The sequence below is a fragment of the Anopheles bellator genome, chromosome 2, assembly GCF_943735745.2.
Source record: "Anopheles bellator chromosome 2, idAnoBellAS_SP24_06.2, whole genome shotgun sequence".
Classification (NCBI taxonomy): domain Eukaryota; kingdom Metazoa; phylum Arthropoda; class Insecta; order Diptera; family Culicidae; genus Anopheles; species Anopheles bellator.
In genome coordinates this window covers 83,276,742-83,298,897 of record NC_071286.1, presented here as the reverse complement: position 1 = coordinate 83,298,897, position 22,156 = coordinate 83,276,742, and the positions used below count along the sequence as shown (strand labels likewise).

General features: G+C 50.5%; 2 protein-coding genes across 2 annotated transcripts; both read right to left on the bottom strand.

The window, feature by feature from the left end:
* LOC131208209 (dynein axonemal heavy chain 7) lies at positions 1-13,823 on the bottom strand. The gene is made up of 20 exons (XM_058200860.1): positions 13,511-13,823; positions 12,859-13,442; positions 12,565-12,798; positions 12,308-12,499; positions 11,152-12,246; positions 10,677-11,089; positions 6,405-10,611; positions 6,029-6,325; positions 5,618-5,964; positions 4,790-5,525; positions 4,254-4,723; positions 3,825-4,112; positions 2,771-3,750; positions 1,670-2,664; positions 1,585-1,593; positions 1,394-1,411; positions 1,257-1,274; positions 869-1,003; positions 274-804; positions 1-213 (listed from the first exon to the last, which is right to left on the bottom strand). The coding sequence occupies exons 1-20, from the start codon at positions 13,821-13,823 to the stop codon at positions 1-3; spliced, it is 12,075 nt and encodes a 4,024-aa protein (XP_058056843.1).
* Positions 13,824-15,484: 1,661 nt separating this feature from the next.
* Positions 15,485-16,563, bottom strand: LOC131210560 (mitochondrial inner membrane protease ATP23 homolog). Its single transcript, XM_058203824.1, has 3 exons — positions 16,208-16,563; positions 15,832-16,138; positions 15,485-15,759 (listed from the first exon to the last, which is right to left on the bottom strand). Exons 1-3 carry the CDS (start codon positions 16,495-16,497, stop codon positions 15,559-15,561), a joined length of 798 nt encoding a protein of 265 aa, XP_058059807.1. The 5' UTR covers positions 16,498-16,563; the 3' UTR covers positions 15,485-15,558.
* Positions 16,564-22,156: the final 5,593 nt, after the last annotated feature.

The window sequence follows — 22,156 nt, the reverse complement described above, 5'->3', positions numbered from 1 at the left end:
TTAGTGACTCAGTTGACACAGCATGGCAGCGCCTCGCATAACCCAGTGCTCCGGCTTAGCGTTAGGGGCACAGTCCAGCAGCAGGGCAATCACGAAGTTAGTGCTATGCCCCGTCGTCGAGAGCGTTCCCCGGCGTTCGGCCGTTTTGTACACGGGGCAGGTATACGTATGTCTCGGCACGAAATCTTCCTTCTTTATCGGTTTCAGTAGAATCTAGAAGTGCGAGGTAACGCTTTGCATCATCACCTTCCCGATCGATCTGACGCAACTTACATGGGGCATGGTGTCGAACAGGACGCGAGGTATCGATTCCGCCAGATAACCATTTTCCGTGTCCCACCGAGTGCCTTCTAAAAACAGCCCGTACACGTAAACGCCATCCTCCGGTGGTTCGTTAAATTCCGTCGCCCGCTGTACCTTATTGTCGAACACCAGCAGATCGATCGGGATCACGTACTTGCGGGCGTAGTTCTGCTGGGCTCCGGTCAGAAAGGCTTGGGTGAAGAAGAACCCGGAAACCCAGAACGTGGCCGGCGGTCCTTCGTCGTACCATTTCTGAAGGAACTCTAGCCTCGCAATAAAGTCCGTGATGTACGATCCGAGCGGCTTCAAGCTCGGGTAGGATCGTTTTGCCCAAACTGAAGGTATTTTTCCGATCAAAATGGCCCCGACCACCTCCTCCACCGTCGGTGACATGGCCACCAATCCTTGCATTGCTTTTCGAGCCGTATCAAGGCTGCTCCGTATGCAGTTTAGCAACGCGTTGAATCGTACCATTTCCTGGACCAGCACCGTGTTCATGCTCTGATAGAATGTATACGATATGTGATGCTTTACTTGGAGACCCTTTGATCAGTCCATGCATTACCTGATGATAATCGGTGGGATACTTCTCCAAGGCCGCATCACGATCGAATTCCGGTGGCAAACGCTTCAAAATATCGCTCGATACACGAATGACCAACTCTGCTGGAGATTCCTTAAACACACCTGTTGAAGTGTTCTACAACGGAGCGGAAGCATGCATACGAACATAAATTAATCGTTATAATCGTTTCGAAATAATGTTAAATCTCAAAAGAAGATAATTCAGTTAATTTAATTGATATCAAGAGGAAGTCTTAAATTTTATCCTTTACGACAACCAGATCTTGAAAAGCCAGCGCTAGCCAGCGGGATTGCTACATTATCACGAAAAAGGGCAGTTCGACTGCTACAATCATTTTACGAAGCATAATTTTGAATTTTGTACGAACCTTCTGATCCTCTAGAATCTGCCAATGCCAATTTGAGATTGTTTGCCAATAGGAAATAATATTTCGTATCAGAATTCTAATAAAGATTTTACTACTATAAAGCCCTGAAATCTTTCCCTTATGATTTAATACTTTACCTTCATGTAGAGCAAATCCTGCGACGCGCATGAATGAAAAAATTTGAAATTTTTATATTAGTTTTCTCATCATACTCCCAAGCATGAAGTATGCTTCTCTCAACTACTTAGCTGAACAATGCCATCATGAGCTTGATTAAAAAGATACCGAAATAATCCTGAAGAAAGTCAATAGCCCCTCCGCTACTTACCGTACGATCCTGGGTATCGCATAAAACCAACGAATGGGTCATTTACACGTTACACTCACCGTGACATTGGAAGCCTTTTACATACCTTCGTCTTTAGCGTGCTGGCCAACAACGAGTCCGTCTCCTTCTGGTCCTTTGTGATATCGGCATTCTCGTGTAAACCAAACACTCCCGGCCTCGCAATCATCGGTAGATCCTTAAGGAACGCCACAAACTCTTCGTGTTCTTTCAGGTCCGGCACCGGGTATTGTGCGGCATCATCGAAGTAGAATCCACTGCTGTCTAGCACGGCCGGTTGGTAGAACTTTGCCAGGATCGTGTTCAGACAGCGGCGATCCCAGTCATCGGTTACACGACCTCCGTAGTTGCACTCGCCCGTAAGATAGCGCAGCGCCACGTACTGAACCTCTTCGTACTCGTCCATAAATATGCGCAACTGTGTCATGCTGATGCTCAGGTCGGTTTCGTTAAACTCGTACGGGATGTTCCAACCGATCGGGCCGAACTGACGCCTCTCCTGAACGATGCCGTGGAAGAAGCACAAACTGTACAGAAGCTTCTTGAAGCTGACCGGTTGCTTGCAGGCTTCGAACCATTCGACGTTCGAGATCGGATCGCTCGTGAAGGAGCGGGTCACGTTCATGCGCAAACCCTTCGGCGGCTCGTTGGTGATCTTGATGCCGTTCTGTAGCACCACCACCGGGAAGTGCTCCGTCGGGTAGGAGGTTAACCAGAGCCGGAAGTCCGGATGGGTCGTATCGGGCTGGAAGCTTTCGCAGATTTTCTCCAACGTCGGCATCCAGCTTTGCGCAAGGTGACAGTTTTGCAACAGGACCCAGTTACCGAATTTGGTGCCCTCGTCGATCATCTTCGCTGCGATCGGACCCTGACCCTGGCCCAGCGAAAGCGAGAACAGCCGGCTAGCACCGAGCCCTTGGGTGTCGGCGAACTTTAGCAATGTGGCCGTCGGATCGGTACCGGGTGTTAGGACGAAGATCAACGGTACGCAGCAGTTCGACTCATCGTACGACGCGTTCAGATTGAACGGAGGAGGTTCGACGTACTTTGGTTCCATCGTTTCTACGAAAAAAAACGTGAAGCACACTCAGATATTAGTTAACCCACCCCATTCTCCCCATAATACCCTTCTGTACCACCAGTTGATCAGTTAATTTAGTTGACTTACGTGCCACATATAGCTCGATTGCAGGAACCAGTTTATCCGGGCGGAAACAGCGCAGTAGCAGCAGCTTCTGGAATGCCGTCAAGCGCCCACTCCACGGATCGGGCACCGTCGCTGCGTGTGGCGTTTCATCGTCGAAAAACTGCTTCCATGTATCCCTGTTGGCGGTGACGTGCTGCTGCAGCCCCTCGAACACCTCTCCGAACGCACCCGTCAGCCGACAGATTTCATCCCAATTCTTCGCCGGTAACCAATCGCTGGCGGGATTCGGATCCGGGTTATCCAATCCAACGCCACCGGTCAGCAGAAACATCAGCTCGGCCGTTTCCAGCTGGGCGGCGTCGAGCTGCAGGTTGGTGGCCAACAGCAGCGAGAACAGTATCTTGTCCTTCTCGAACAGACTGCGGCAGATGTTCTCGTACAGGCTGTACGTGAAGTAGGTCCTAAGGTCCTCCAAGCGGGCCGGCACCTCGTCCACCTTCTCGGTATTGTCGATAGCCGCGGTAAAGAGATTGACGAACCAACTCAGGCTGTACTGATACATCGGATCGATGCTCGCCAGGTCGGCAATCGTAAAGAACAGCACGGTGGAGTGCGCCGCGATTGGGGTGTACTGCAAACGGGCGGCATCGATCTGACGCTCAGTTACCTCGGCAATGATTTGCTTTTCGTTGATTTCGTTGGCCAGCGTTTTCGACGAGCTTAGGACCGACACGGCCGTCTCGTCCTCGAGGATGTTACCCTCGGACGACAGCACCTGCAGGATCTTGTCCTCGATCTCTTGCAGTTGCCGCTTGTTCTCGGCCCCCTGCACGATCAGCGAGTTTTTCTCCGTCTCCAAATCGGGACGCTCGCGCGCCACCGTTATCGACAGCAGCTGATCCTGGAGCCCCGTCTGGGTGATCATAAAATTGAGCAGCGTCACCTTAACGGCGATCTCGGGCAAATAGTGTGGGCTGCGCAGTTTCGTCGTAATGTAGAACCTTTGGAGCGACGGTAGTGAAAATCACCGGCGAATTAACGGAAGACAAATAGCGACAACTATCGGGGTCCTTACTTGAACGAATCGTTATACTCGATCACCGAGTCACCGAGCTTGATGCACATCGTTCCGCCCTGGCGAAAGATTTGCTTCAGCAGGATCGGTTCCAGCAGGGGTTCGATTTCTTCGCCGACATTCTCCAGCAGCACCGGTAGCCCGAACTGGATAGCGTTCTCCAGGACACGCGTGTAGTCCGGCTGGGTCAGTCGGATGATGCAAATCCGGTTTGCCCTCTCCATATTGCGAACCCACTTGTTCGCCTGCCCCTGCGGATCAATCATCAGTGGCCAGCGTCGGGCGTTGCTGCAACGAAACAATTATTTCTTATTTTCTCTCGAAGAATCGATCCAGTCCAGTGGCGTACGGTACTCCTTCTCGAGTACACAAAAAGCAAAAACCAAACGAGAGTTCCCCCCCCTCTCTCGCTCTCTCGCTCTCCCTTACTGGATGATGATTGCACTCTCGATCGAAAAGGCATCGCTGGGCAAGCCGAAGATGTTCCACGCCCGTATGTCGACCGGGTTGCCCAGCACGTTGACCAGCTGGAAGTCGCGCGAGCAGATGATACCACGATCGGCGCAACGCTCCTTCCACTGGGTGATCTGCTGCGCCCGGAACTGCATCGTGAACGGGCCGAGGTACGCTACGATCCCCGAAGCTATCAGCACATCCCCGGTAAGCGTGTCGTAGACCTGGGCCAGCGTGTCGGCCGCCGTCTGCCAGCGGTCCTTCTCACCGCCCAGCCCCGTGATGATTTCGGTGGCTCGTTCCAGCTTCTTCATGCACAGCTCGACGTTGGCCTGCAGTTTGGCGTGTTGCGCTATCTGCTCGTCCAGCTTGCGCTGCAGATCGGCTAGGTTCTCCTCCACTATACGCAGCTGCTCCAACTTGGCATTCAGCACCGTCATTGCGGACTGCCAAAAAGGGCGGATAGTTAGATACAAAGGAACAGTGCGGTCAGTTTGTCACGTTTAACCTACATTGTAGCTCTCCTGAGCCTCCGCTAGGGCCGCCTTTTTCGGGGCAATCTCTTTCGCCACCTTGTCATACTTCACGATCGCGATGACCCATTTGCACAGCCCTTCGGCGGCCGTCGAGGCCGCCTTTACCTTCTCCGGGTCAAAGTTCTCGTTCGTCAGCACGCGCTCCTCCAGCTTCTGGATGACCTTCGGTTGGATATCGTCCTTCTCGAAGTTCAGCAGCCCCTCCATGAACTTCATGTCGCCCAGCAGCCGCTTCGATGGCCCCCAGTAGTCCTCGATCATGCCCATGCCGGACGGATTCTGTACCCGGTCCGGTTTCAGGTCCTTCAGGATGCAGACGGCCTCCATCACCACCTTCACTCCGACCGGGGGGCTTTTCATCGTTTTCACGATCGTGATGTCGGCCGGCGTCAGCGTGTTGAGCGCTTCCATGGCCGCCTCCAGAATGGGCATCGCGTCGGCGAGCTTCGCGTCACACACCTCCTTGATGGCGTTCGCGGCGGCCGCCTGCTCCTGGGCGGCCGCCTCGTCCTTCTCCACCAGCTGCTTCTGTTCGGCGGCCACCTCACTGTCCGCCTGCACCTTGGCCATCTGCTGGGCCACCGTTTCAGCGGCAATCTTCATCTGCGGCTGCACCGCTTCCAGCTGCTCCTGCATCACGCCAATCTGCTGGGCCGCAATTTCCAACTGCTTCAACCCGGTCAGGTAGCGATTTTTCCCCGTGAGCACCTCTCTGCAAGTGAGAAAGGAAGGGCGTTTAACGAAGGTAAGTCATCTGATGTCGCGCTACGAGTGGGGAATAGCCCATCGGATCGGCCCGCGTACGTCCGTTTGCGGTCGAGCAGCGTCTTGAAGGTGTGGATCATCTCAAGGTAGGACGTCGGCGTGACGTAGTTGTATCGGTTGAGTCGGATCAGAAACTCGTCCGACAGCTGCTGGGTGGTGGTGTGGAACTCCATGCACATATCGATGCAACACTGCCGCTCCATGTCGACCATTTCAACCGTCGACAGAAACTTAGTGGCCACCGCCGTCAGAGCATCCTTCGGCCACGGCTGGAACCAATCGATCGTGCAGCAGTTCACGATCGATGGGAACTTACGGACACGGTTACGAAAAGCGCTGCCAATCGGCGACATGGACAACACGATGTGAAGTTGATCGCGGATGATCTGCAAGTGATTGGGTAAGCAGAAGATTAGCTTCGTCCACCACTGGCCAGAGGCCACACCTTACCGTGACGAACAGATTGAAGAGCGCCACGATGCTGCCGTCGGTTTGCTGACTTTTCTCCTTCTGCCGGTCCATCTGGCGCATTCGTTCGATGATCTCACTCTTCTCCTCGTTGGTGAAGAGGTTGGGAATTTCACCCGAGTTGAGCAGATTGTTTATGTCCTCCAGGAAGCCCTCCTCCTTGACCTGCGTGTCGGTGAACAGGAAGCAAATGTGCTGATCGGCACCGCAAACTTTTTTCAGCAAATTCTTCATATCATCGCGCCACTCCGTCATGCCGTATTGACGGGAGATTTCCACCTGCGGAAAAGCACCCAGAGCCCAGATCGGTGGGTTAATGAGGTACGTCGCAAGCAACCCACACCCCTTCCGCACCGACCTGGTATAATTCGTACGAGCAAATGTGCGAGGCGATACGGGCGAGTGACTGCCGGCCGGAACCACCGACTCCCACCAGCAGGGCGTGGCTGCGGGGTTGCTTGATGATGCGGCAGATACGGGACAGGTGCTCGATCGCGAACCGGAACAGCACCAGCGACATCGGCTTCTTGGACATGTTGTTGAACTCCACCAGGTACGACTCGACGACGAAGCTGAGCTCCTCGATGTCCATCACCTCGAGGTAGAGCTTCGTGTCCGCCTTCGGGTTGGTGAAGTCGCAGAACATGAGCGCCCGGAGCGACGTCTCGGTCAGCTCGTTGCCTTCGACGAACCGCTCGAACAGGACCTTCGGATCCTCCCTCATGTACTCGCGGATCACGGTGCACAGCTCCTGGAACAGCCACTCCCGGTCGGCGTCGTCCACCAGCCGGTCGCCGTAGACGCGCAGGATCTCGTGGCCCCAGAGGCGCCGCATGGAGTTGAGCGTTTCGGTGCCCTCCGGCACGGACAGCAGCACACCCTGGATGACGCGCGAGAAGTCGCGCAAGTTGAACAGATAGTGACACTTGGCCGGCGTCGGCAGCAGGATGGCCCGCGCCTGGCGGTACAGCTGCAGCGTCGACAGCACGATCTCGTCGATGCACGGATCGAACTCCTTGGAGAAACCGCGCGTATCCAGGTGCCACAGCACGATCTTGCTGAAGATCTGCTGAAGCGTCTGGTCGTCGAACTCGTCCATCGCGACGGCGTTGAAGTGCTGGGAGAAGCGGGCCGACACGGTGTTGCCGGTGCTCGGCGGCCCCATCGCGCACATCAGCTGCAGGTCGACCAGCTTCATCGCGGTCACGTCCTTCCGGTCGTACCAGAGGCGGTGGTCGAGCCACATGCGCACGATCTCGATCGGGGGCTGGGCGCCGTACGTTTCGCGGATCGGCATCGACACGTCGTCGATGAACACGACACACCTCTTACCGAGCGGCGGCCCGTACACGCCCTTGCGCCGCTTGTCCAGCTTCGACATGATGATGTCCTGCACCTGGTTGGCGGTCGTTTGCGCCGAGAACGCGATCAGCAGCGGCTTGAAGACGTTGGTGTCGTTGCGCTTGAGCAGGAAGTCGATCGTGTAGACGCTCTTGCCGGTGCCCGTGGGCCCGACGAGCAGCAGACACTTGCCGTGCTGCACCAGCAGCTCCAGGAGCGCCCCGATGCGTATCGTTTCGACCGTCGGCACGATCACCTGATTCACCGGCACGTCCCGCTGGATGCTGGTGCTCTGGCCAATCTCCTCGGCCCACGGGCGCCACTTCCCCTTGCCCTCCTTCGTGAAGCGGTAGTCGAAGACGGTGCCACCCCTCGGGATCTGGAAGATGAATGGCTTCGGCAGTGGCGGCACCTGCAGATGCTCCGGTATGCGGAACTTCTCGTTCAGCTCCGGCGGAAACACTTTCTCGGTCAGTGCGCGGAAGAGTTCGCTGAAGCGGCACCGACTGTCGGTCTCGAGCGGGCCGCCAATAGCCCAAATGCAGGAAAAGAAGAACACCCCCTCGAGCTGCGCCCGCACGTCCACCTCCGAGACCGCCTTCATGTACGCCTCGTTCCGGTAGTCGTCCATGAAGCAGTCGAACAAGTGCATCACCGACAGGACGAGGTTCGAGTCGCTCGTCGGCAGCATCTCGCGCAGCCCGCCGCCCCTGCGCACGAACCACAGCAGCAGCGGGCAGAAGCGGTGAAACATCTGCGTGATCACCTGCTTGTTCAGCGAGTGCAGGGCCGGGGGCAGCGTGGTCTTCCACGACTCCAGCAGCGGCTCCCAGCCCAGCGCCAGCGGTTCCATGAAGATCATACCGCACCGGGACACGGTGGCGGGCGAAGCCGCGTCCAGGTCCATCACCTCGAAGAGGAGGTTCGTGGTCGGGGCGAGCTGAATGATCTCGCCCGACATCAGGCACAGCTTCTTGTTATCGTCCAGCACCGTGTTCATGTTCTCGATCCAGATCGCATCGACCGGACCGTCGAAAATCAGCCACTTCCGGTCGGGGCTCGTGCTTTGGGCGTACTGGCGGTAGCTGACCGCCAGGATCCCGTCACTCCACTCCTGCGACACCGGGTCCGACTGCCCGTACAGCTGCCCGATCGTGATGGCCTTCGGGTTGATCACGGTGTACTGGACCCGGTGCTCGCCCATCTCGCTCGCTGACTCCTCGATGCTAGCCAACGCTTCAGCCAGCACACGGTACGCTGTCGTTTTGCCCCCCAGCGGCGGGCCCACGAGCATCAGCCCGTGTCGCACTACGATCATCTCGTACAGCTGCTGCACCTTCTCGAGGAAGAACGGGGTGCACTGCTTGTTGTGCTTCGTGCAGGCCCCCCGCACGGCCTCGTCGAACACTGCGTAGTCCGGTGCCGGGAGCGCCACGCCCGGGAACAGGTCCGAGATGATGCCCTGGAACAGGGCCACATCTTGGGTGAGGAATTTCGCTAAATTTACGTCCTTGATCGACCGCAGCACCAATATGTCTTCCGATTCGCCCGGGTAGCGCAGTTTCAGTGCACCGGCCGCCTTCAGTACCGACTTGACCGCGCGCATCCCGTAGTCGTAGTGAGGCTGCGAGCTGAGCTGCTCCGAGCATAGGCGATACGTGGCCACGATCTTCACCGCCAGCGGTTTGGCGTTAAGGAAGCCGAAAGCGTACAGCTCGATCTCCGAGATCAGCACGTAGTCCGGCACCATCATGGCGACGGAGCGGAACAGGGCCTTCAAGTTGTCCGGCAGCTCCGACCGGCCGGCGTAGCCCGGGTTCATCGTGATGAACACGGCGCAGGTCGGATCGAGCGTCAGCGTGGTGCCCTCGAACACCATCGTGGACGCACCGGCATTGATGCCCCGCTGGATGGTCAGAATTTGCTGTGCCACCACCGACAGCACCTCCAAGTCGATGCGGTTGAACTCATCGAAGCACGACCAGGCACCGCACGAGGCGAGCCCCTTGAAAAACTTGCCCAACGCGATGTAGTCCAGCCCGTCGGAACAGTTGAACACGACGCACTGCTTGGCGACCGCTTTCGCCAGGTCTTTGGTGGTCTCCGTCTTACCCGTCCCGGCCGGTCCCTCCGGTGCTCCCCCGAGGTGCAGGTGGAGTGCCCCGAACAGCGTCCGAAAACAGCGATCCGTGAGCGGGGTGATCACCAGCCGGGAGGTGTTACCGAGGTACTCGTACCCGTACGGGAGCGTCGAGTTGATCATACGGGTGGCCAGGTTCTGCTCCTCGTAGTAGTAACGCAGCTGGGCCAACCAGTTGAAGTCGTCCACCTGCCCCGTTCGCTTCTCGATCAGTTCCAGCAGCACGTCGCGCGCATGAACATCCAGCACGACCAGTGCCCCGAGCGTGAGGCGATTCTGCATGGCCAGCTTCCCGCGGACCAGGTCCACGATGAACGATATCTGAACCTTGCACGTCTCCAGGTACTCTTCCAGCGCCGCGACCGGGTTTTCGCTGTCGAAACACAGCGTAGTCTCCAGCGTCCAAAAGGCGCAGGAGATGCACTGGATACACTGGCCCGGCCACATCAGCATCCACCGGTGGCGTTCGGTTTCCGTGTACGCCTCGTACGAGTTGGCCACCTTCAGGTGGATGCTCCTCTTCATCGAGCGCTCCAGATCGAGCAGCCACTTTTCCACCTGGCCCTTCGCCTTGCCCGTGGACACCTCCTCGACCAGCTCGACCTCCTCGCCCTCGCTCGAGCGCATCATCGTGATGTCGAGGGCTTCGGTGAAGTGCAGCGAGGCAATACCCTCGAAGCACTTCTTCAAGTGCGGCTGGACGCGCGTGGGATCCTTCGTTTCCGACAGGATCTCCAGCAGCTCGTCGTTCGAGAGGAAGAAGAACCGCGGGAAGTAAAGCCGTTTCTTTTCCAGGTACTCGTTCAAGCCCTTCTGGATGACCTCCAGCAGGCCGTAGGATTTCTTCAGTTTCTCCGACATTTTGTCTATTTCCAGCACAACCAGAACCTTCGTGTCGGCGTGAACCGACTTCATCAGATCCTTCCAGATCTTGTCGACCGCACTGAATCGGCGACCCTCTTCCGGCATCTGCGATTGAATGTCCGGGCTCGAAAAGATCGGCTCCAAATACATCCAGGTCGTCTGCACCTTCAGCCAATCATCGAGGATGTCCTGCAGAAGCATCAGCTTCTTCTCCCAGGCCCTTGTGGCACGCGCAGAGAATTAATTATTGTGGCCCCCATTTTTTTTTTGCCCAACCCAACTTACATGATATCCTTTTCGAACGGTTTGATGTACAGCGAGCTTTTCATCGTTTGCGTCTTGATGATGTGATCGTCCAGCAGCACCTGAATGTCGTCGATCGCCGACAGGATGTAGGTGCCGGTGTCGCGGTACGGCAGGACCACGAACGCCATATCGCTCCACTCGTTCACCATCTTGATCATCGCCTTCTCGAGGTTGTTCTCCTTCGTCGCACTCTCCGAAATCGTCTCGAAGCGCTGTATGTAATCGTCCAACCCGTAGTCGATCACCCGTTCGAGCGTCAGCTCGGCCGAGATGCGTATCGGGAACCCAATGATTTCCGACACCTGCTCCCAGTGGCGCTCCTTCATGCCGGGGTTGCCCAACGTTTGGACGATCGGCATGTGCGTCTTGAACTGATCGATGCGGTTCTTGATCTGAAACATACGAGCAGCACATTTTAGTCACGCGTTGACGCATCCGTTTCGTTGCTGCTCACATCGTGTGCCAGGCGTTGCGTTTGGTACGAATCGGAAAAATGCTTCTCCAGCTTGAACACGCTGCGGTACAGCGTTCCCACCGTGTCGTCGACCTGCTCCGGATCGTGCGAACCGACCTGCGAGTGCATCCACAGATCATGTTTGTCCATAAACTCCTGCCCGGCGTCGTACAGCTGCTTGTACGGCGCCAGCTTGTCGTGGCACTGCTTCCGAATGGGGTACTGCGACAGGTCCCAGCCGTACGCCGTCTCCTCCTCGTTGATATGGTCAATCTTTTCCATGGCGGCCACCAGCTTGTTGTCGAGGGCGGTGGCTTTCTTTTTGTACTTTTGCAGGTTCTTAATGTCACCCCACGAGTCGTACTCCTTGACCTGCTGCCAGAACAGCTCCAGGTCGCGCCGGAAACTTTCGATGCGCCGCTTCAGCGCGTCCTGATACTCGATCACCTTCTCCCCGACGATGTTCTTGTGGTCCTGAAAAATAGTCGCCATTTTCATGTACCACTGGAACGTGTTGTTGTTCTGCTTGATTTCCAGCGGCGTGTAGATCGTGTAGTCCGTCAGGTAGAGTAGGTGGTGCAGGTTTTTCTTCAACCGTTCCTCCATCTCCGGTATGGTCGTCTCCTCCATCTGGATAGCGTACGCCTTCAGTGACATCAGCTCGACCGTGTCCTTCGGGATGGTGGTGATTTTCATCGATATCGCCTCGTACTCAATTGCCAGCTGATGGGCCCCGCTCTGCTGGTCGGCCGTCATCTTCGCGATCAGCTCTTGCTGCATGAACTTGGCCAACCCCTCCAGCGTGTCGATCAGACCTTCGCGATGAAACTCGTAGAAACCCATCGACAACACACCGTAGATTTCGCGTGCCACATCGTTCTCCATCTTTTTGTACCGCTGAATGTAGGTGCAGTACTCCTCGAAGCTTGGCCGTTTCTCCATGAACCGCTCGATCTCGTCGATGTCCGAGCCGTTCATCAGGGTCATGTAGTTGTCGAAATCCTGCATCCGCAGCTCGGGCCCGATGCGTTGCTCCTCCAGTATCTCGTGAATTCTTTGCTTACACACGTTGATCACTTCGGGCGGAATTTCGGGCTGCAATTCCAGGGAAGGTTAAAACACGCGTTACGTCTGCTCAAACGCATCATTCACACACCCTCAAAACATCGTGTGGACAGGGAAAGTCGGGATAGATCTGTCGCTCGATTCGTGGAAAGCTTTTGACCGATTTCGCCACATTGTCGATGATCTTCAGTATCTCGATCTGGAACCGTGGAAAACTCGGAATGAACGACAGCGAGTCCTGGTTTTCCAATAGAATCGTCAACCGAAATCCTTGATTCGAGCGCTGGAAACAAGTGACGGAGATAAGATCATGCATCTGGCGGTAGAGAAACCGACCGCGACACCTACCCCAACGTCACAGATGTAGTGCGTGTAGGCCTCGATGCTGTTGATGCACAAGTTTTGCAGCTGCCGTGTCATGAGGGTTGCGAGCGAGTTGAAAAACTTTTTCAGCATCTTCGGTTTCGACTCATCCGGGATCAGCTTCTTCTTGGTGCCTTTGTGGAAGATGGTTTTGATCGCTCCATACCACTTATCAGACAGCGTCAACCGTGCTTCTTCTATCTGCTGATTGACTGTGGACTAAGAATTCAGAAATGGATACGTTAATCAGCTGACTACCAAACCATTTAGCATACAAACCGTAAACTCCGTCAAATCGTACGCTTCACCCTTCGCTTCCAGCTCCTTGACATCGACAAGCAACAGCTGTTTGAAGGTCGTATCCCACAGCTCCAGGATCTGCTCGGAGCACGCATTGATGGAGAACAGATTGCGACGGATCTTTGCCCGATTCTCATCGTACCGGTGCTTCCACTTGAGCCGCATCTCCTTTATCTCCGCCCGGCCCGGTGTTATTTCCTCCTTCCGGGCGTACTTGGTCATCGCGTCGCCCAGCACAAAGTCCACGACCGCTTTGCGCACCGCAAACGAGTAGTCCTCCTTGATTTCGCAAATTATGTCCCGCAACGCTTGCTTCCAGCGGCTCAGGTTTTTCGGTATAAGCCGCAGGATGCGATGCAGGACCCGCTTGTCCACCGGCGATACGTGCACCGTATCGATTCCGTGCCGTATGTAGTGATAGTAGCGGAGCAGCTCACGCTCCTCCACGTTCGGGAAGGTGTTTTCGGGATCGTCCTTTTCATGCTCCTTGCGCACGATCAGCCTTACCAGGCGGCGTCGAAAGTCTTCGCGATCCTTACGCAGGGCTGTGTACGAGCGAATTTCTGAGGGCAACGAAACAATGTTGTTGGTCTAATTTGCCCCTCCGAATTAGGAGTGTTCGCCTTCTTACTCTTTTTGTCCGCATTCCGGTCCGGTCGCGGGCGCGCCAGGGGGGACGGTCGCATCTTTGTGTTGTGTCTCAGGAGCTTCTCGGGCAAACTGAAGACGCTCGGTCCCAGGAAGTCACAATCGGTGGGCATGTTCAGCTCGCGCCAAATCTGTTTCGTATTGTGCTCCGGATGTGCCTTTCGGCTGATTTTGGACAGAAGTCCCGATGGGCCGCCCGACGGGCCGCCCGACGGGCCGGCCGATGGGACCTTAGTTACCAAGCGGTTGCCATCAATGGGTTTTCCACGTGTCGTGGCCGATGGCCTGTGGTCCATTGCGCGCTTCATTAGGATCAAATTTGGAGCGTGCACCTATCACCTATGCATTATCGATAAATAATCAGTCCAAAGTCTGGCACCTACATGTGGCCAACAGCAACAGGTTGCAAACTGCGCACGTCGAGAACCAGCTGACGATTGAGTGTGCAGGAATGCAACGTTGGCAACGGATAATCGAGTGCCATAAACAGGTTTCTATGACACTGGATAAAACAGTTTTATGTACTGGAGAAAATTTTTCCATCAACTCAAATTTTAAGTGGAATATAACTTTGTAAAAACGGTTGAATTCTTCAACCGAATAAAACCAACGAACTGGAAATAACTTCCATCAAATTAATGTAGCGAAGCGAATGGCTTCATCGGTACCAGAAGAGGTTTAATGAGCTTGAACTAATAAACAGAAGATATTTAATGGTACTAGAAGAGGTTTAATTTACTTACGCTATCAGCCCTTCCTGGCCAAGCTCAATTCTCTGATGCGAATCGTCTGAAGAATTCCGTTAAAACATCTAGAAAGAAAACCCCACTATACAAATGTCGCCTCTGCGACTGCAGACTTTGCCACTGAACTTCGCGGAGGCTCGAACACGAATGACTACTAGACGTCTGTCCGTCCGGAGGCTCCACGCTAATCGATCATGTGTTAATATTTGGTTACCACCGTTACCAGAACGCAGTTCTTGTTGCTAGGATCAAAATCAATTTTGAAGGAAGCCATTTTCCATGCACTTGTTGATCGTAAACACGTGCTTCACAACAAGTTGCTGCACATTTCAAGAATGAAAATCCACTACAGCTGCCCCAAATAGCCACAGGTAGTCCGTTAGAAACGACCTACAACTTGAGGAAATAAATATCTACAGGTGTGGCGTAATTTTCATCACGAATACACAGCCAGCGGAAACCTTTTAGCCTTGAACTTTGCAGGAATGAACACGCATTTGCTATGGCAACTGTGAAACGTGCGAATATGAGCATTAACGGCCAGTAATGACGCAACACCAGTGGGACCTCTAAGTTGTGTGCGAGCGCATAAACGCGGTCCCTAAATGATCTACATTTTTGGCCGGATATTCTTATTTAATGATCGCAGCAATTATTAATGGCAATTTAAGTCATTAGTTCCGGATGATGCCGGACACTGTTCGGATGTACAGAAATGGTTAAAACCATTGGGACGCTATCGTTGGGCGAATATTCGTTTTTCATTCGCCGCAAAGTGACCAGTGCGTTTTAAATTATTACATTTTCTTAGTCTTATAAAACCTTACCGGATCGAATAGAAACGGATCTAGAACATGTGTGAATATTTACCAGCGATTTGTGAAATGATTGCAGGGATGATATTTGGCAGTACGTCGTGTTGTTACTTGTTAATTTTACTCCGAAACGATTGGGGGAAAAGCTCTAATAGGACGTACCATTGCACTTTTTCAGACTTCAATTCGCCGGATGATGACTACAGTTATGACGATGCTGCTACTTCCACTACCGCTATATCGCCGAACAGTGTATGATAAGCACTTTGTATTTCCTGTCCAAAATAATCTAAAAGTAAAACCCAAATAAAGAAATGGACTGTACCATATGGATGCGCAATTGAAGACGACAAATAAATAACAAGTGCAATAGCAAAATTTTCTACTGTACACGCTTTTACTGGAGTTTTTATTGCGTCCACAAATCCCGACACCAACAGCTATTAGTATTCGCCATTGTTTGCTCTTCGCTAATCAACGTCATACCCGTACATTGGGCCTTCCATGTATGCTTTGTACATGTCCTTCGAGTTGCGCCGTATCCGCCTACCGATTGGCTCCAGGTCGTTGTAGCATTTAGGAAAGACCCGCTCCACCGCCGCAATAGCCTCTTCCGACGTTACCTTGCGCACCGCCAGTACCGAGTTCAGTGCTTTGGTTTTAACGCAGTCCTGCAAAAGACAATCGACCATTCATGATACACATCAGGCTTTAGAAGTTGGCGTGGGCGTATTCACACTTACCGCGTGGGCTTGCCTGATTTTGAACGGTGATGCGTCACCCTGTGTGCAGGCGCTCAAGAACGAACAGTGCGTCAGATTGGCAGCCCGGATTTCCGTGCACGCCAAATGGTCAATGTTTTTAAAATCTAGCTTATTGTTGCAGTAGTCGAACATATGAATCATTTCGTGCGTGAGCACGCCCTGCACGATGCCTTCGTTACGTGCAATGTTCTGGCAAACAACAACCTGATTTAGCACCGGATCGTATCCCCCGCTAACCGATGTGTCGCACACCTCGCACGCTATGTGCCGTCGAATGTCGATTTCACTAAAATAAGAGATCCAAACAAATGCAAGATTAAGTTTCGCTGCCTTACCAGCTTTCCGCACAAATTACCAGCCGGAACTCTTGAGTGCACCCATCATCAGCTTCACCATCGGGCTTTTCTTCACACAAGCATAAACGTTCCGTTCGCACTTGATTTTGTCCAAATTTTCCGTACCCTCCATACCGAGCAGGACACGGCCCCAGCTCGGTTTAAACTTTTCCCCTCGTCGTTCTGGATACAAATCGTAGCCCCACTGTTTCTCATCGCCTTCCCTACGATCGATGACGGCATTTGGTATCGGTGGGGACCGTTGCGTCGAAGGCCTACCGTGAGCGGTATCAGTTGTTGCAGAGTCCATTGAAAGTATATTCGGAAAATTTATCGCAATGTACCGAAAACAAGAACATCGAGCTGATGTAATCAATCCTAACCGGCACCGATTGCAATGTTTACATCATTGACAGTTCCAGATGCTGTCGGTTTGCTGTCAGTGTGGTGAAAACCTTTGACTGCGCGGTCCAAAACTAACCACTACCGTGGTGAGTACGAAAGAAATTCCGCCAAAAATGTGTACTTCTTCGTTTCTTTCGTGTGAATTATAAAAAAAAAAGTGGAAACAATCAGGACCGTTGCCTAATCCAAGGGCCACTGACGAAAATGAAGCCTACAGCCGGCATATGCTGCCAGGCCCGCTACTTTATATTCAAAACATTTATTAATGTTGATCATCATATAATTCATAGTTTGGGAACATTAAGGGTACACTATACTGGCTGTACTTGTTTGCCTTACATTAAAAAAATGTGGGTGTATAAACACAAAAGCAAGTGGTGTAAAAAAGGAAGAAGGACGAACTGATGCGTCCAACTTAATGGAACGAAATTGTTTAATCGTTATCCTGCTCGATTTGCTTGTATCGTCTCCATAGTTTCTACTGCGACATTGTCTGTGGTGCACCACACGAGTTTATAACATTCGCATAATGTTACGCTTCTTGTTGTATTATTCCTTTTTTACGTTTTTCACTACTATTAGACTTGTGTACAGTAATATTTGTACCTGTGTTTTCTTTTTTTCTATTCTACTTTGACTTATCAGCGTATGTTTGTGGCCGTTTTGACGCCTTAGTGGTTCATACATGTGCGTGGGTACATTTTGAATGGTTTCACGAATTCTAGAGTTTGGATTTGAAATTCAAAAATGAACAAACAAAAAAATTAACACATACAAAAGTAAATTATTAGCTGATTAATTCGTCATGACTGTACTTCTTGTGCTGGACCACATTGATCAGCAGTTTATCATCTATGGGGATAGTTTTGTACCTCATTTTTACTATTTGTATTGTTCGACGAAATATAAGAAACAAAATCTGTTGATTCGAGTTAGGTTCTGTGTTTTATTTGGGTTCGACTACGCTTTTTCTTGCTACCCGCTAGGTAACATAAGTGTATTATCATTCATTGTTGATATTTCTTACTTAAGATGCTGCAGTTGTAACAGTTTTTCTTTTGTTTTTTCGTCTGTGGTTATTGCGATTTCTCTCTGTGGCTCCATTATTGTTATTCTTTCGTTCGCAGCCGTCTTTCTGCTCGCGTGCGTCGTTTGCTCGTATAAAAAACGAAATAAAAATATATATTCTTCATCATTTTCTCTTAAATTTAGGTGTATGGAAATCGTTTTATGTTCACCAGTTATGTTCTGCTGCATCAGTGTTACACAATGCGTACCGACGCGTATACACTCTATACATTTTCATTGTGTTTTGTGTGCTGCCTTTCACCCAGTTCTACATCTGTAAGTGTTTTTGTTTATCTGTGGATGCTTTTGTCGTGTAAATCATACGCGTAAGAAGTGCACTCCTTTTTCACTGTCGATGTGGATTGCAAATTTCTCTTCTCATACTAGCGCTTCTCCGTTACTGCCATATGACGTATGCGTTACTGGCACTAAAATATGTTTGATGTTTGATGCCATTATTCTATTGTTACTTTTTTATGTTGAAGTATGGAAAAAGAGATAACCATTTCCACATGATTAACTCTTTCGTAATCCTTGTTGAAGGTGGCCAACATGCGTTAAGCGATACCAGTGAGGATTCAGTACCAGTACTCACTTCTCGGTGAAAGCCGTCACTCCTTGATGATTTGCATTACAACTAGTATTATTGTTTTCCTTTAGTTTGGTTATTTACTCGTATGTCTATTTCATTGATTTCTCAACTCATTTTCCAGGTATTATGTCGCTTGTTTTCCTCCTCATTTGGTATCTATGGTTTGGTGTTGTGAATCAAATGTGTTCATTTGTTAGTTGTGTTTGTGTTGGATTAGTTTCGTTACCAGCTTTGTTCGCCATTAAGGTTCCTATGTCTGAGATCGGTATCCGGAGCTACCCTTACGCGTACAAGCAACATGAGCGCGGAAAAGCGTCTGTGAAAAGATTTCAGCAACGTTTATCGGCGAGCAGAGAAGACCAACAAAACAAAACAGCAAGGCATAACGAGCATGAACATGAATTGTACACCATGTAAGAAGAACTCAAAGCTTTAACCTCACGAAGAAACTTACTAAGGTACTTGTACCTTATCATGCGCTTCCTAATGCTTGCAATTTTCTATCTTTACTGGTTGTCAGCGTACTCTCAGCTAGGATTTACTTCGTTTCCAACTGAGTTTGGTGCGTTAAATAATTTTGCTTGTTTTCGATTACTCACTATTGCCAAACGGTGTGTGACTTTTTATTCCCGCGATCAACATAAAGAAATGTTATCGTTTTAATGTACAGTTTCAATGAATCGTTTAATGTACACGCATCTCTGGCAGCTTCCAATTTCAAGTCTTATCATTGTTTTACCACTCTTGCTAATATTGTTGGCAAATCGCCCACCAATCATTTGCCCACACTGTATAATCCTATACATAAGTAATGACAAGGAACTCAAACAAAAGAACTTGTAAAGGATAAAAAGGTAACAACTAAAATGCAAAACATGCCACATTGCCAATGTTTTTCAATTGGTATCTTTTACTGTACAATACACACACCCACACATACGCTGTCCACTTCTTATTATTCCTCCTCCCGTACATAAAAGGTCCTTTTGCAAGCTAATGTCTCGAGCTGCTACGTTTGACTGTTGCGAATGATGAAATAAATCACTTTTCCTCCGTTCATTCTTGCGGTCTAAATAGAAAATTCGTATAAAATGCAGCTAAGCTGCACATGATTTGTATTAAGTTTTTTTTTGCAAGATTTTACTTCGTGGTTCCAGCTTCCAGCCGCACTGTCTCTTTTAATCTCTCTCTCTCGCTCTGTATCCGGAATCTGTATTTCTTTCCTTTGCTCGCACTACTGCATCGTGTTCCCGCTCAACTACCTTAACCCGAGTGCTATGATCATCGTTACCACATAGACGTGGATTTTTGAGAATTCGGTGTAGCAAACAAAAAGTGACGGTTGTATCCCCCTTTCAATGAACCTCCCTTCGCAGTACTTCTTTTTCGACTGTTTTAGTATCCACGTTTAAACAACAGAAACTGTAAACAAAGGCCCTTTTACCGGCGTTTGTATGTACAAACTTTACAAACTTCCCCGTACCCTGGCTGACATTTCGTATTTGCTTGCGTCTTGTATATTTCGTTCTCCTAGCTCTGTGCTCGTCCCCTGGCGCTTGCCTTTTTGCTTGAACACATAATGACTATCATCCTTGCACAATCGCACTTTCAGTACCAAGCCACGCGCCGACCTTCTCCAGCGTGTAGTGTGCACCGACCACAGCGATCTCAGTCATAATATAAGAAATCGGGTTTCCCTATGTACAGAGCCACTGATCGCTAATGGTATCCCGATACACGCCGACAAACCCGACCACAGGCAGGATTCTTCGTTCCGTCACTCGTGGCCAGCATTATAGTTCCTAAAAAAGTTTACAACTATCCTTTTCCCGATCACCAGTAGTGTGCTTTAGTTGAATGCCTTTACAATCACTAAAACGACATCACGCACGTGTTTATTATTACTTTCCAACTCATGCTCCGGATGTTCCGTTTGTTCGCCACCCGGTCGGGCGCCACTCCTGCCTTCACATATCACTTGTTTGGATTGTTTCATCTGCCTTTTTGCGTACATTTGTTCCAAAACATTATGGTTCACGATGGGTAAGAAATCGTTAATGAAACAAAAACACGCCCAGTTAACTGGCGTTTGAAAATTGCACACGTATCGTTTTGCTCCAGGGCGGCTACGTTGGCCACAGGGCCCCTTGTGCCAAAGATGTACACTCTAGAATCCTCGGTGCTATCGGTATAGTGTACCTATTATGCTCAACACATCCGTAATAGACAAAAAGTTGCATACCTACATCTGTTGCTAGTCGCTACGTGCGGTATTGGATTTACTACGCGTATTTTTGTTTTTCGTGTTTGCTGAAACTGTTTTCCGTACGTGAAATTGAGTGCCCTTCTACCATATCGATGTTACTGTTGCTTTACAATGTCTGATGAGCGTTGCAGATGACCACTGTATCACACAGCACAATTTGTTTGATGCCTAGCCTCCGTTTTCCGTATCTTATCCATCTTACTAACACCGGAACTATCTACAGCCAATAAAAGGAAAACATTGCAAACAAAACCTTGAGGAATTAATGAATCTTCTTGTTTAAAAAAAATCGACCACTGATCGCGCAACATGCTATCGGTGCGCTCTTGCTTTCGTGAGATTCTGCGTGTGTTGTCCAATGCTTCAAATATTGTCGTTCAACGTCACACCTGTTTGGAGTGACCGCTTATCCGATGCTGAGTGTACGATTGCCGGAATGCAAATGCGAACGTAAAGATTGCTCTTTATGCCAACGAATAGCAATATCCACATGTTTTGCAACCCAACAGTAGACAGATAAAGAAATTAATACTTCCGGTACCGGTGGGGTATGGGGGGGTGCGGCTGAAACAATCGATGCGTCAAACAATGCATAACAACAAAATGGCAGCAAAACCGGAGCGTACCGTACTCGTTACACTGAGAGAAGCTAGCACTGAAAAACAAATGGAAAAATAACAAACCCATCACACGAACGAACAAGGAAAACCAAACAAAAATAAAGTGAACAACTCAAAATTTGTATTCAATCCATCTCTATTGTTAGTTTCTTCATACTTGCGTTTCTTTCTCTTTCTTTCTTGTTCCTTTTGACTGTTGCTACTAATGCTGCTTTATGGCGTTTACAAACAGAAAGATCGACATTGTTCCGAAACACAGCTCAGTCCGCTAAGGCTACAAACCACCCCCTAGGCTCATCGTTCTAGGGTTATCTTCCTTCCCTATTAGAACGGAACAGGTCAGGCTTCTATGCCCGCCTCCGTTCGCAGACTTTGTCCTAAACTGCTCCTCTTTTACACCTTCTTTGACAATATTTTTTTGCTTGTTCTTAATTTTAACTATGCCTTACGTACGTTTCCCCTTCAGCTGGGTGACTGGTGTGTGAAATGAAAACAAACAGCACTTTATCTTGCCCGATGCCTATCATTACTGCAGTGTAACGTGTATTGTCGAACGCTGCCTTGCTGTTTCCGGTTTTAGTAAACAATGTTCCACTGTTATAAGGACATATCAAACAATGTGGGGGTTCAATTGTTGTACGATTGAAAGATATCTTGACTAACGTTGTACATCGAGCGGTTCAAATCATCTAGGATGAGCCAAACTTGGGTTTAGTGTTGTTTAATCGATAGTGCTGGCCGCAATGTTGCTCACGACCGTTGCAACAGAGTTGGACAGGCCTTGTTAAATGAATCCGTGAATGATTGTGTTCATAGAACTCGCCTAGCTTACTCTCTCTCTCTCTATGTACCGATCGGTCTTGTTATCTTTTCATACAGGAAGATATTTATATATTTATATATAGATATATAGCATAATTAAAGACAAAGTTAAAAGAAAACACTGTGTTGTAACCTAAAAAATAAACCTGTGCGCCTAACACTATCCTTACTATGCACGCGCGGTCACAAATAAAAC